At 43.6% G+C, this 13,797-nt stretch overlaps 1 protein-coding gene across 1 annotated transcript; it reads left to right on the top strand.

The window, feature by feature from the left end:
* Window positions 1-21: 21 nt before the first annotated feature.
* Window positions 22-13,168, top strand: LOC109869706 (2-epi-5-epi-valiolone synthase). The gene is made up of 5 exons (XM_031804291.1): window positions 22-256; window positions 10,352-10,985; window positions 11,554-11,796; window positions 11,977-12,229; window positions 12,381-13,168. Exons 1-5 carry the CDS (start codon window positions 81-83, stop codon window positions 12,455-12,457), a joined length of 1,383 nt encoding a protein of 460 aa, XP_031660151.1. The 5' UTR covers window positions 22-80; the 3' UTR covers window positions 12,458-13,168.
* Window positions 13,169-13,797: the final 629 nt, after the last annotated feature.

Below are 13,797 nucleotides of genomic sequence, written 5' to 3'. Positions count from 1 at the left end.
TAGTTACAAGGGGAGGAGTGACCGAGTGCACACTACAGGAGAAAGGTAGAGAATTGGGACGCACTGCATATCCTTCCAAAATGACAGAACCAACTGTATCCCACTCAGTAAATACTCAGGTCATGCAATCACATGAAAACTCTGATAGTGACACGAGCCAACAAACAGAGTACAGCCTGCTGCAAGTGAACGGGGCATGGAACAGACAGACTGGCGGACAGACTCAGAAGGAGGGACGGTTATCAGCTGCTAAAATGTGAGTAGTATGTTCTACTTTGTATTTACATTTTGTGTATTTTTTTTGTGGAAAGATATAACACATCTCATAAGCATGACAGATCATCTTGCTGAATGGCAGGGCAAAGAGAAAGGGAGTATTCTTCTGGTTCCAAATCTTAGGAATCAAATGAGTTAATACTTTTGATTCATGTTGATTTAAACAATATATGTTATTTTAGAAGAGGGAATATTTTAAATCTCACAAGATTTTTTTTATATTTGTTGCCTCAATGTGAGTCAGAGGTCCTTTTCATAAATGATTCGGTTGACTGGAAGACATGGGATATCTTTCTATTTTGGGCACAGCTGACATTTCGTCGGTGTACAGTAGACTAGTAGATCACCAGTAAAAAAGCTGTTTAACAGTTTGTAATTTTGTCTCTACATACACCTTTATTTTGCATCCCAACTAACCTACCGGGAGTCTATGTTCTTGTTGACAGTGTAAGTGTTATAATATTGTGTGCATTAAAGACTTTAGATGTTAAGTGCGTATTTATAGAAAAGTTTGTGGCCATACGCACATCCTTAATTTAGGTGCTGGGATAAGGAAGGCCCGCACACTGTTTATGCCCCCAATTCACTACTTTACTAACAACAATCTTCGACCAAGGTAAAGACTGGATATTTAACGGATATTCGCGCTTTCAAACCTCAATAGCTTTCAAACCACTTGAGCCACAGACTCCAAATATCTGTCATGATGTTGGAAAAATTGCGCACAACATTGCACATGTCTTATTTTCACGATTTGGACATTAATTCGCTTTGAAAAGCTAATAAACATGTGGAAATGTGAGCAACATTTTGTATTCTTAGTTGAATTAGTTAGGGAGCATAAACAAAGTACAAACTTGTTTTACATTTGAATTTCAATAGCTCCTTGGTCATGTGACTTCAGAATGTCCACTCATTGGGCCTACACATTGTACGCTCTTTAGCTTGTCCATTTCATCTCACACGATTTTACATGAATTTTTCTAACTTTCAATTTTCAATAGCTCCTTGATCATGGGATCTACTGACTTCAAACATGGTTCAGAATGTACACTCATTGGGCCTACACATTGCACACCATTTAGTTTGTCCATTTTCATCTCACACGATTTTACATAAATTTTTCAAACTTTCAATTTAAATAGGTCCTTGGTCATGTGACCTACTGACTCCAAACAAGGTTCAGAATGTCCACTACCTACCCTTCTATATTGCACACCTTTCAGTTTGTCCATTTCCATCTCAAACGTTTTTACATGATGAGCTTTGAGGGTACAATGGTGTTGAACGCTGAGCTGTAGTCAATGAATAGCATTCTCACATAGGTGTTCCTTTTGTCCAGGTGGGAAAGGGCAGTGTGGAGGGCAATGTAGATTGCATCATCTGTGGTTCTGTTTGCACGGTATGCAAATTGGAGTGGGTCTAGGGTTTCTGGGATAATGGTGTTGATGTGAGTCATTACCAGCCTTTCAAAGCACTTCATGGCTACGGACGTGAGTGCTACGGGTCTGTAGCCATGTAGGCAGGTTGCCTTTGTGTTTTTGGGCACAGGGACTATGGTGGTCTGCTTGAAACATGTTGGTATTACAGACTCAATCAGGGACAGGTTGAAAATGTCAGTGAAGACACCTGCCAGTTGGTCAGCACATGCCCGGAGCACACATCCTGGTAATCCGTCTGGCCCCGCAGCCTTGTGTATGTTGACCTGTTTAAAGGTCTTACTCACGTCGGCTACGGAGAGCGTGATCACACAGTCGTCCGAAACAGCTGATGCTCTCATGCATGCCTCAGTGTTGCTTGCCTCGAAGCGAGCATAGAAGTGATTTAGCTCGTCTGGTAGGCTCGTGTCACTGGGCAGCTCGCGGCTGTGCTTCCCTTTGTAGCATGTAATAGTTTGCAAGCCCTGCAACATACAACGAGCGTCGGACCCGGTGTAGTATGATTCAATCTTAGCCCTGTATTGACGCTTTGCCTGTTTGATGGTTCGTCGCAGGGCATAGCGAGATTTCTTGTAACCTTTCTTGTAAAGGTTATAGAGTCCCGCACCTTGAAAGCGGCACCTTTAGCTCAGTGCGAATGTTGCCTGTAATCCATGGCTTCTGGTTGGAGTATGTACATACAGTCACTGTGGGGACGACGTCCTCGATGCACTTATTGATAAAGCCAGTGACTGATGTGGTGTATTCCTCAATGTCATCGGGAGAATTCCGGAACATGTTCCAGTAAGTGCTAGCAAAACAGTCCTGTAGTTTAGCATCTGCTTCATCTGACCACTTTTTTATAGACCGAGTCACTGGTGCTTCCTGCTTTAATTTTAGCTTGTAAGCAGGAATCAGGAGGATAGAGTTGTGGTTGGATTTACCAAATGGAGGGCGAGGGAGAGCTTTGTGCGCGTCTCTGTGTGTGGAGTACAGGTGATCTAGATTTTTTTCCCTCTGGTTGCACATTTAACATAGAGATTTGGTAGAACTGATTTAAATTTGCCTGCATTAAAGTCTCCGGCCACTAGGAGCGCCGCCTCTGGGTGAGTGGTTTCCTGTTTGCTTATTTCCTTATACAGCTGACTGAGTGCGGTCTTAGTGCCAGCATCTGTTTGTGGTGGTAAATAAACAGCCACGAAAATTATAGCCGAGAACTCTCTAGGCTATAGTGTGGCCTGCAATTTATCACAATATACTCTTACAATATACAATATACTCGAGCAAAATCTAGAGACTTCCTTAGATTTCGTGCACCAGCTGTTGTTTACAAATATGCACAGACTGCCCCCCCCCTCGACTTACCAGACTGTGCTGTTCTATCCTGCCGGTGCAGCGTGTATCCCGCTAGCTGAATATCCATGTCGTCAATCAGCCATGATTCTGTGAAACATAGGATATTATAGTTTTTGATGTTTCCTGTTGGTAGGATATTCGTGATCGTACCTCATCTAGTTTATTGTCCAATGATTGCACGTTGGCGAGTAATATTGACGGTAACGGCAGACTTTCCTACACGCCTTCTGCGGGTCCTGACGAGGCACCCGGCTCGCCTTCTGCGGGTCCTGACGAGGCACCCGGCTCGCCTTCTGCGGGTCCTGACGAGGCACCCGGCTCGCCTTCTGCGGGTCCTGACGAGGCACCCGGCTCGCCTTCTGCGGGTCCTGACGAGGCATCCGTCCTCTGTACCTGCGTCGCTTCCTCTTGCGAATAACTGGGATGTCGGCCCTGCCCGGTGTTAGGAGAATATCATGTGTCTTGCTTTTTTGTTGAAAAAAATCTTTGTCTAATCCGAGGTGAGTGATCGCTGTCCTGATATCCAGAAGCTCTTTTATGCCGTACGATACGTACGGTGGCAGAAACATTATGTACAAAATAATTTACAAATATCTGTGCAAGATACCTCAAGAGACTATTAATTATGTCCCGCCGTTTACCCCCGCTTCACCGACTTTCCCCACTTTGACATGAGGGGGTCACAAAGGGTAGCATGCTATGGTCAGATATCATCAAATTGGCATCCATTAGAGTCACGCCAGGTGGTATCATCAGAGGCTTTTTTTGTCCTACAAACTGGACATCAGTTGCCGCTACTAACCTTCAGCGGACTTTAACTGGGTTTTTACACCCAATCAACATCAAGTGCCAGCGCAATATTTATAGGCTTGACAACCAAATACCCATTGCAGTATCTAGCGGCACCATCGACCGGGTGTCGGAAGAAGCAACAGAAAATAATCATCCCCTTTCAATCATTTGCTTGCACAGTCAGCCCTCCGGGACAGAGCCATAGGAACCATGCTTTACCAGCGCTTCATCAATATTCCTCACTTTGACATGAGGGGGTCACAGTCACCCCACGGGTGATTTGAGTGCGACCGCGACAGGTGGGTACGGTCCTTTGAATTTCATCAAGTTGACATTCAGGGATTTGTGGGAACCTAGGCTTCTTCCGTCCATTTTATGGTTCCGCAGCAAATCAATGAGCGTGGATGGTACTACCCACATCAGATGTAGGAATCCCTCCCCAGACAAGCTGGAGATACCTCTCCCCATTTCGTAAGGCATGAGCCAGATCCATGCAATACTCTATCACTGCGGGGCCAATGGGTTTAGTCTCCGCCTCAAGTCTAGTGAGCGTAGGGGAGACCTCCCCATCTACAATGTGTGAGGCCAGCGAACGCCATAGCTGGGGAGATCCGCGAGAAGGGCGCATCCAGAGTTTCCGCCGCCAACCGTCGGACCCAACCCCCCACCGGTCCGCGTTCGGCCCACTGACAGACACCACCCCAACAAATCCCCACTATATTATGTTGCAAACTGTTGGAATATCCTCCCATGCAGGACGCACAGTGTCTGTAGATATAATTACAGAGACTTATTTCAAAAACTATTTAAGTAAAAAAAAAAAAAGTGTTTATTTAGCCTTTATTTAACCAGGTAGGCCAGTTGAGAACAAGTTCTCATTTACAACTGCGACCTGGCCAAGATAAAGCAAAGCAGTGCGACAAAAACAACAACACAGAGTTACACATGAGATAAACAACGTACAGTCAATAACGCAATAGAAAAATCTATGTACAGTGTGTGCAAAAAATAATAAGGTTAGGGAGGTAAAGGCAATAAATAGGCCATAGTGGTGAAATAATTACAATTTAGCATTAACACTGGAGTGATGGATGTGCAGATGATGATGTGCAAGTAGAGATATTGGGGTGCAAAAGAGCGAGGAAAAAAAATAACAATATGGGGATGAGGTAGTTGGGTGTCCTATTTACAGATGAGCTGTGTACAGGTACAATGATCGGTAAGCTGCATGTACCTCTAATAATTTGACATCAATGAGATGGGTACATATACTGTAGTAGTTACAGAAAATATAATATATACATATGTACAAAATGACCAAGTGGAGGCCTGGATGGCAGGACAAATCCAGTGTTTTAGAGGTGCCTGGAGAAATGGGAAAACTCTAATTTTGCCAAAATGTTTCCGACCGGCCCACCCACGAAGGAAAGACGCCCTACCTGAATTTTTTATTATTTTGGATGCAGTATTTGCAGCATACTGCAGATATACTGCAATCCAACTACAGTTATACTATAGTGTACTGCAGTAATCCTGCACTTTGACTGCAATCTTTTTTTGTAAGGGTCAGAATGATTTAAAATGATCAATCCCATATTGATCTTTCATTCAGGGCAACCCAAGCTGTGCTGTGTAGTAGGCCTACTACAGTACTATTGAAACATAAACGGAGTCAGAAATTCACAGGTTTTCTATTTTCCCCTATTTCTCCAGGTTTTTGTTATTTTCAGAAAAACAACAACATTGTATGTTCTAAGTCCATAACAATGCTTAAACCACATCAGGATACCACTTTTGAGGTCTGGGGAAAATCTAAGACATTTCATTCAGGCACCTAGCACCATTGTTTGATTATCAGTGTTTCTGTAGCACATGAGATGGAGTTTTCAAAAGAAATGGCACACTGGATTGATGGAAATAATCATCATGATATCCTTCTGATAGGTAGGCATAGGCTACTTTGTAGCTAGTTAACATTTAATTGAGGTTTCAGGAAAGACTTTCCATCTACCGGAAGACTTTACACTTGTGTGTGTATAAGGTAATTGTTGTGAAATTGTTAAGTTAGATTACTTGTTGGATATTACTGCATTGTCGGAACTAGAAGCACAAGCATTTCGCTACACTTGCATTAACATCTGCTAACTATGTGTATGTGACAAATACAATTTGATTTGATTTGAGACGCTTAGGCCTGTCATTAGCATCACTATGTGTCCTGTTACTTAATTGTTTGAAACCTGGACGTTTGAATTCATAATATGAGGCAAGCTTACCTTGCTTCAAAGTAGCCTATAGCTAAAATCCAAACATAGAAACGTGGAGGCAATTATTTTATAGACTTCCTCATATGCATTCTCCTGTTCTATTGGTTTTATTTAAACTTTCTTTCATTGTCTAGCAGCCAAAGGCATTATCCTAATTATATTAGTAACCCATGATAGTTGTTGTATCTTTAAATCCCCGCTCTTTCTTACTAATATTTCCATTTCTGTCAATGAAACCACTTGCATTTTAGAACGGTGTTTTGGTTCAGACCTTTAGGAGACATGGCGGTCAAACTGTGAATCAAATGCAGTTCTCTTCTCAGTGATAGATTATCGGTATCTCCCCCCATCCTTTGAGTCTTAACATGATTGATTCCAATGTATCTCAGAGAGCTGATGATGTGACGAGCCTCCATGAAATGTGCAGCCACAGGGTTTCTCTGGTCAAAAGTCCTGATATTACTCACGTGTTCTGCTTTCCTTGTTTAGACAGCTCGTTTCATTTTCCCTACATAGCACAGACCACCAATACACTGGATCAGGTATACCACATATTTTGTGGAAGACGTAAAATGATGCCCTTAATCTTAATGCCCTTGCCCGTGACAGGATGATTGAACGTGGTGCATTTGTTCGTAAAGTTACACTGAGTAGGCCTACATCTATCACATATGTAATTACTGTCTAGCACATTGTCTCGGAAGGTGCTACGTGGCACCGTTGGAAGATCAGACCTCACCACCAGTTGGCTGATGTTTGGGGCGTGTCTGAAGACCTACTCGTGAGGGTTCTTTCAACATCTTTTCCAGTTGTGGATCAGTGATCAAGATGTGCCAGTGTTTTTTAATGATGTGGTCGAACTGTTTGCGAAGTGGGGAGTATTGAAGAAGGCACTGAACTCGTTTGTCAGGGGCAGGGGCGCCGCTAGGGATTTTGGGCCACATGAAAAGACTCCTCACCACCACATCAACCCTGCGCAATTGCTGTAACCACCCACCAACAGAACCCAATCGACCCATTCAAAGCTTTAAATAACTCCACCTTTGCAGGCTTGCAACTCTCTTGTAGTCCAATATTTAACGTCTGATATTTACTGACAGTGAGCTGTGAATATATAACACTGTGCAGACGTGCATGCAACATTCTGCATACAGTGGAATTCAGTATTTGATGCAAGACTGATACCCTCTATAAGAATTGTGCTAAAGTCCATATTTTACAGTCTAGATGTAATTTAAATGGTAAAAATCTTGAATGGAAAATTCTCTTAACATGAATGAATAACTTAAAATAAATGTAACTTAAATATACATGAACCTCTTCAATTAAAATAAATTAACATCATCATCTATAGAATGATATAACAAACAAAATAATAAAATCCGCAGCAGATTTTTTAACTAAGTATACATACCAAATAGAAAATAATCAGCTGTTAAAGTGGAAAATGGAAAACAAAATGGAAATGAAAAGGCCTGATGGTAGCGCTAGAGGAAAGGTCAAGGGGTCACCAAATCAATAGGTTTCTTCCACTTGGGGTCTTGATTGTGTACAACAAATGTTATGGCAATCCAGCCATTACTTTGAGATATATTTTGTTCTCAGTCTGTTCTCAGTCTTGTTCTCAGCCTGTGGGCATCGTTTGTAGTGATCCAATATCCATAGCCATGCCATTAAACAGTTATCATTGGCCCTTGTTCAGCCTTACTCACCAAGAGCCTTCTTACCAGCAAAGTCACTGATCAAGTCTTTAAAGTCCAGCTTTCTAGCTAACTGACTTTCAATGGACAGTATGGCAAGACTGCAAAGCTTGTCCTGGGACATAGTGGACATCAAATAGTTTTTCTGAATCAGTTTTATCTTACTGAAAGCTCTCTCGCCACCAGCAACAGTCACAGGCAGTGTGCAAAATCTTCTCCAAAAATGCTTTGCAGCTGCATCTTACAAATTGCATTCAGGAGACCAAGAGGGGACAAGTTAGTATCACATATGATGTTGTCCATAGCAGTAAAAAAACACTGTGTTCTGAAACACCATTGCTGCACTGTCCTGACCTCTTGAGAGGTCTCATCATGGAATCTCTTCCTTTTCCTCTGGCGGCTGTGTTCCTTGCTAAATGGAGGCGCAACATCTATTTGCGTAGCAATCCGTGTTGCCTCAGACAGGAGAGACTTCCATTCATCTCTAAGAGCCTCTTCCTTTAAGGCTCTGATATTGGCTGCCTCTGTGTCAAGTGAGATTTTTCCTGACTGGAGAATCACATTCCTGTCCTCAATGCATTGCAGTACATGTAATTATGCCAACCGACATGTCATTCAACACAATGCTGCTCACCTCCTTCTTCAGTTGGGAGTAGGGCTGGTTCAGGGCTATGGGCATGGGGTGACAGGGCTGGTTCAGGGGGGTGGGGATAGGGAGATAGGGCTGGTTCAGGGGTATGGGGATGGGGTGACAGGGCTGGTTCAGGGGTATGGGGATGGGGTGACAGGGCTGGTTTAGGGGTATGGGGACGGGGAGACAGGGCTGGTTTAGGGGTCTGGGGACGGGGAGACAGGGCTGGTTTAGGGGTATGGGGACGGGGAGACAGGGCTGGTTTAGGGGTATGGGGACGGGGAGACAGGGCTGGTTTAGGGGTATGGGGATAGGGAGACAGGGCTGGTTTAGGGGTATGGGGATAGGGAGATAGGGCTGGTTCAGGGGTATGGGGATGGGGTGACAGGGCTGGTTCAGGGCTATGGGGATGGGGTGACAGGGCTGGTTCAGGGGGGTGGGGATGGGGATGGGGAGACAGGGCTGGTTTAGGGGTATGGGGACGGGGAGACAGGGCTGGTTTAGGGGCTGGGGACGGGGAGACAGGGCTGGTTTAGGGGTATGGGGACGGGGAGACAGGGCTGGTTTAGGGGTATGGGGATGGGGAAACAGGGCTGGTTTAGGGGTATGGGGATGGGGATGGGGAGACAGGGCTGGTTCAGGGGTATGGGGATGGGGAGACCGGGCTGCTGAGTCTGAAGCTGCATCTGTTGGGCCTGGCTCCAGGCAGGGGCAGGGACAGGGACAACTGATTTAGTATAAATAGCTTGCTAAAAGTGTGCCTGCATTGATTAAATGTTGGCTAAAAGGGGAGCGAAATGTAAACAATTTTCTGTGAAGATATGAGGAGCAAAAGTAGCCTATTTCAATGACTAAGCTAACAGCTTTATTTCCACCAATCACGGACTACACCCACTTTCCTTTGTGAAAAATGTGGTAATTTTGTAAAGGTCCCTTGCATCATGCAGCGATTCCTCTGGGTAACTCCGTTGTCTGAAACGCTCATCCAGACAAGCGGCTTGTTTGTCAGTCACTCTGTGTACTACAGATCCTGCGTATGTGACTGTATTAGCTGATAAGGAGGCTCTTTATCAGGGGTGTAGGGTGCAAGCAATCTCCACGTAACAGTGAATTCCTGTCCGTTGGCTTTCTGTATAGGTCTGTGCTAAAGCCACAACACTCCCTCTTTATCAAAATGTCACGAAAACGTCTTTAATTCACATCAAAAGTGAAGGTGAATTGCAGATGTTCACTGCTTGTATTGATGGAATGGAATTGATGAAGTTCCTCTGCTGTGCCCTGGAATAGAAGGAATACAGCATCAATGAAGCGTTTCCAGAGCTTGATATGGCGAAATAATGGATTGTTAGGGCTGTAAATCACATTTTTCTCAAACAACCCCCGCATACAGATTAGCATAATTCGGTGTAATTTTACTGCCCATAGCATTTCCCTTCTATTGAATGAACATGTAATTTTCAAACATGAAAAAGTTCTTAGAACAATCTCAGTCAGTTGAACAATACATGTAGTGCTAGGGAGTGTACCAGTTGGTTGTTAACTAAGATAGTGTGCCCATAGCTCCTAGGGAGTGTACCAGTTGGTTGTTAACTAAGATAGTGTGCCCATAGCTCCTAGGGAGTGTACCAGTTGGTTGTTAACTAAGATAGTGTGCCCATAGCTCCTAGGGAGTGTACCAGTTGGTTGTTAACTAAGATAGTGTGCCCATAGCTCCTAGGGAGTGTACCAGTTGGTTGTTAACTAAGATAGTGTGCCCATAGCTCCTAGGCCTCCCTGGTGGGGGACGTTTGTATACAGGGACTCAACATCAAAGCAGGGTTAGTATGTACAGTATTTATAGTCAAGCCATTCAAACCTGCCACTATGACAGTTGTTGTGATCACTTACCATTTCTGCTGGCTCCTCATGCAGTTTCCAGAGCACCTCAGAACATGGCCTCTCCTGGACAGTGGTCAGCCCTATTGTGTTCACCTACAGAGTGATCCAATGCCACAACCTGCTGGATGTTGGGAATGACACACTGCTATGTGGTCATATAGAGGACCAGGATGAGCTCAAGGCCTTCAGAAGCAACACCAAGCCCATCAAACGCTTCATTATCATTGATGAGACAGTCAATCAGCTCTATGGCTCCCAGGTCACCAGGTATTTTGAGGCCAGAAATGTTCTTTATAGGATCCTCCCACTGCCCACTACAGAGGAGAACAAGTCCATGGAGCTTGTGACCAGGATTCTGGAGGAGGTCCACAAGTTTGGCATAGACAGGCGCTCTGAGCCCATCATTGCTATTGGAGGCGGGGTGTGTCTGGATGTGGTGGGCCTAGCTGCTTCTCTCTACCGGAGGCGAACCCCCTATATCCGTGTCCCGACCACCCTGCTTTCCTACATTGATGCCAGTGTGGGGGCCAAAACTGGAGTCAACTTTGCCAATGGTAAGAACAAGCTGGGGAGTTACATACCTCCGGTCGCAACATTTTTAGACCGGACCTTCATCCAAACTGTTCCTCGCAGGCAGGTTTCTAATGGAATGGCAGAAATGTTAAAGGTACTCATCATTGCAGCATGGGTACAGTATGCATGTGGGTTGAATACCTGAAAGCACCCTAACACATGACAAACTGAGCATGTCATCTTTCTAAAAGGACTGAGACTGTTGCTGTGCATTTTAGGCATATCTAGACAACAGTTCTTTTGGACAAACATCCCTTAAGAGCAAGGTGTGGTTGTGTTTGTTTGCTGTCTTAACAGCAAGGTGTGGTTGTATTTGTTTGCTGTCTTAACAGCAAGGTGTGGTTGTATTTGTTTGCTGTCTTAACAGCAAGGTGTGGTTGTATTTGTTTGCTGTCTTAACAGCAAGGTGTGGTTGTATTTGTTTGCTGTCTTAACAGCAAGGTGTGGTTGTATTTGTTTGCTGTCTTAACAGCAAGGTGTGGTTGTATTTGTTTGCTGTCTATTACATGTCTAATACACTATACTAATCACTATTACTAATTAACACATATGAAGGAAGAAAGTTAAACACTTTTTACAAGCCTAAATCACCCCATTGATAGTGGCTTACTTCCAAACTCTGTATGGAGCTAATAAATCAGCCATCATTTGTTGTGTTCTAGATGGCTCTGATGAAACACAGGGGCCTGTTTGAGCTCCTGGAGACTAAAGGCAAGTACCTATTGGACTCAAGTTTCCAATCCCATGACAAGATCAGTGGCTGCTGTGACCTGGAAGATGCTGCCTCTTCGTCCATGCGGATTGCCATAGAAACCATGCTAGAGGAGTTGGCTCCCAATCTGTGGGAGGATGACCTGGACAGACTGGTGGACTTTGGCCATCTAGTCAGCCCTGAGCTAGAAATGGTAAAGATTTGATCACTGAGTTGATACTAGTGAACGATAAAAAAGGTGTATGGATGGGGAGAAAGATATCAGGGAAGGTGTGAATGATCAGATATATATTTGACAAGTGAAGATAATTCGACAAATGTGCATACAGTATAACTTTACCTTTGGAATGAACCTTTTTATGCTCCTTTGCAGAAAGTGCTGCCTGCTCTGCTCCACGGGGAGGCGGTGAACATTGACATGTCCTTCATGGTGTACGTGGCCCACCAGAAAGGGCTCCTGACAGGAGAGGAGAAGGCCCGGATCAGCCACTGCATGGTGGGTTTGGAGCTGCCTGTGTGGCACCAGGACTGCACTCTGGCCCTGGTGCAGAAGTCTCTGAGCGAACGACTGAAGCACTCTGCAGGGTCCCTGAGGATGCCTCTTCCCACAGGACTGGGATGTGCAGGTCTGGACATCTTTCCTTTAGGAACACCATCAGGCTGCCTTTTTATGTCAGTCTCAAAACATTCCTAGATACTCCATACAGTATGTGTTTTGTAATAACCTAAACAAGCAAGCTCATTAACTATACTGTAGATTCTGTCTCATCTCTACAGAAATCTTCCATGAAATCAGTGATGAAATCCTGTGCCAGGCTTTCAAGATCTGGTGTGATGAACTTGGTTCTTCTTGACATCTGGAGATAACAATATCCACACTGAATACACTGACGCCATGACGAGCTGGTGAAGATGAAATACTGTGTTTCAAATTCAATATGTTTCAGTCAACACACATTTACTTGATGTCTAAATATGAATAATATACAGTGCCTTCAGAAAGTGTTCACATCTGTTGACTTTTTCCTAATTTTGTTGTGTTACTGGCCGAATTTAAAATAGATTCAATTGAGATTTCTTTGGTAATTGGCCTACACACAATACTCCATAATGTCAAAATGGAATTATGTTTTTCGAAATGTTTACAAATTAATAAAAAATGAAAAGCTGAAATGTCATGAGTCACTAAGCTTTCAACCTTTTTGTTATGGCAAGCCTAAATAAGTTTAGGAGTAAAAATGTGCGTAACAGGTCACATAAGTTCCATGGACTCACTGTGTGCAATAAGTGTTTAACATGATTTTTGAATGACTACCTCATCTCTGTACCACACAGATACAATTATCTAAAGGTCCTTCAGTCGAAAAGCGAATTTCAAACACAGATTCAACCACAAAGACCAGGGAGGTTTTCCAATGCTTCACAAAGAAGGGCACCTATTGGTAAAAAAGCAGATACTGAATATCCTCTTGAGCATGGTGAAGTTATTAATTGCACTTTGGACGGTGTAGTAATACACCCAGTCACTACAAAGATACAGGCGTCCTTCATAACTCAGTTGCCGGAGAGGAAGGAAACTGCTCAGGGATTCCACCATAAGGCCAATGGTGACATTAACAGTTACAGAGTTTAATGGCTGTGATAGGAGGAAACTGAGGATGGTTCAACAACATTGTAGTTACTCCACAATACTAACCTAATTGACAGAGTGAAAAGGAGGAAGCCTTTACAGAATAAAAAATATTCCAAAACATGTCCTGAATACAAAGTGTTATGTTTGAGGCAAAACACATTACTGAGTACTACTTTCCATATTTTCAAGTATAGTGGTTGCTGCATCATGTTATGGGTATGCTTGTAATCGTTAAGCCGCCCACTTTTCAGGATAAAAAATAAATGCAGTGGTGCTAAGCACAGGCAAATTCCTAGAGGAAAACCTGGTTCAGTCTGCTTTCTACAAGACACTGGGAGATAAATTCACCTTTCAGCAGGACAACAACCTAAAACACAAAGCCACATCTACAGTGGAGATGCTTCAACAAGAAGACAGTGAATGTTCCTGAGTGGCCGAGATACAGTTTTGACTTAAATATTCTTGAAAATCTATGGCAAGCCCTGAAAATGGTTGTCTAGCAATGATCAACGACCAATTTGATAGAGTTTGAATATTTCTTTAAAAAATAATGGCCAAATG

This window comes from Oncorhynchus kisutch, linkage group LG24, assembly GCF_002021735.2.
Source record: "Oncorhynchus kisutch isolate 150728-3 linkage group LG24, Okis_V2, whole genome shotgun sequence".
In the NCBI taxonomy this organism is placed as follows: domain Eukaryota; kingdom Metazoa; phylum Chordata; class Actinopteri; order Salmoniformes; family Salmonidae; genus Oncorhynchus; species Oncorhynchus kisutch.
This window is presented reverse-complemented; position numbering and strand designations above follow the sequence as displayed.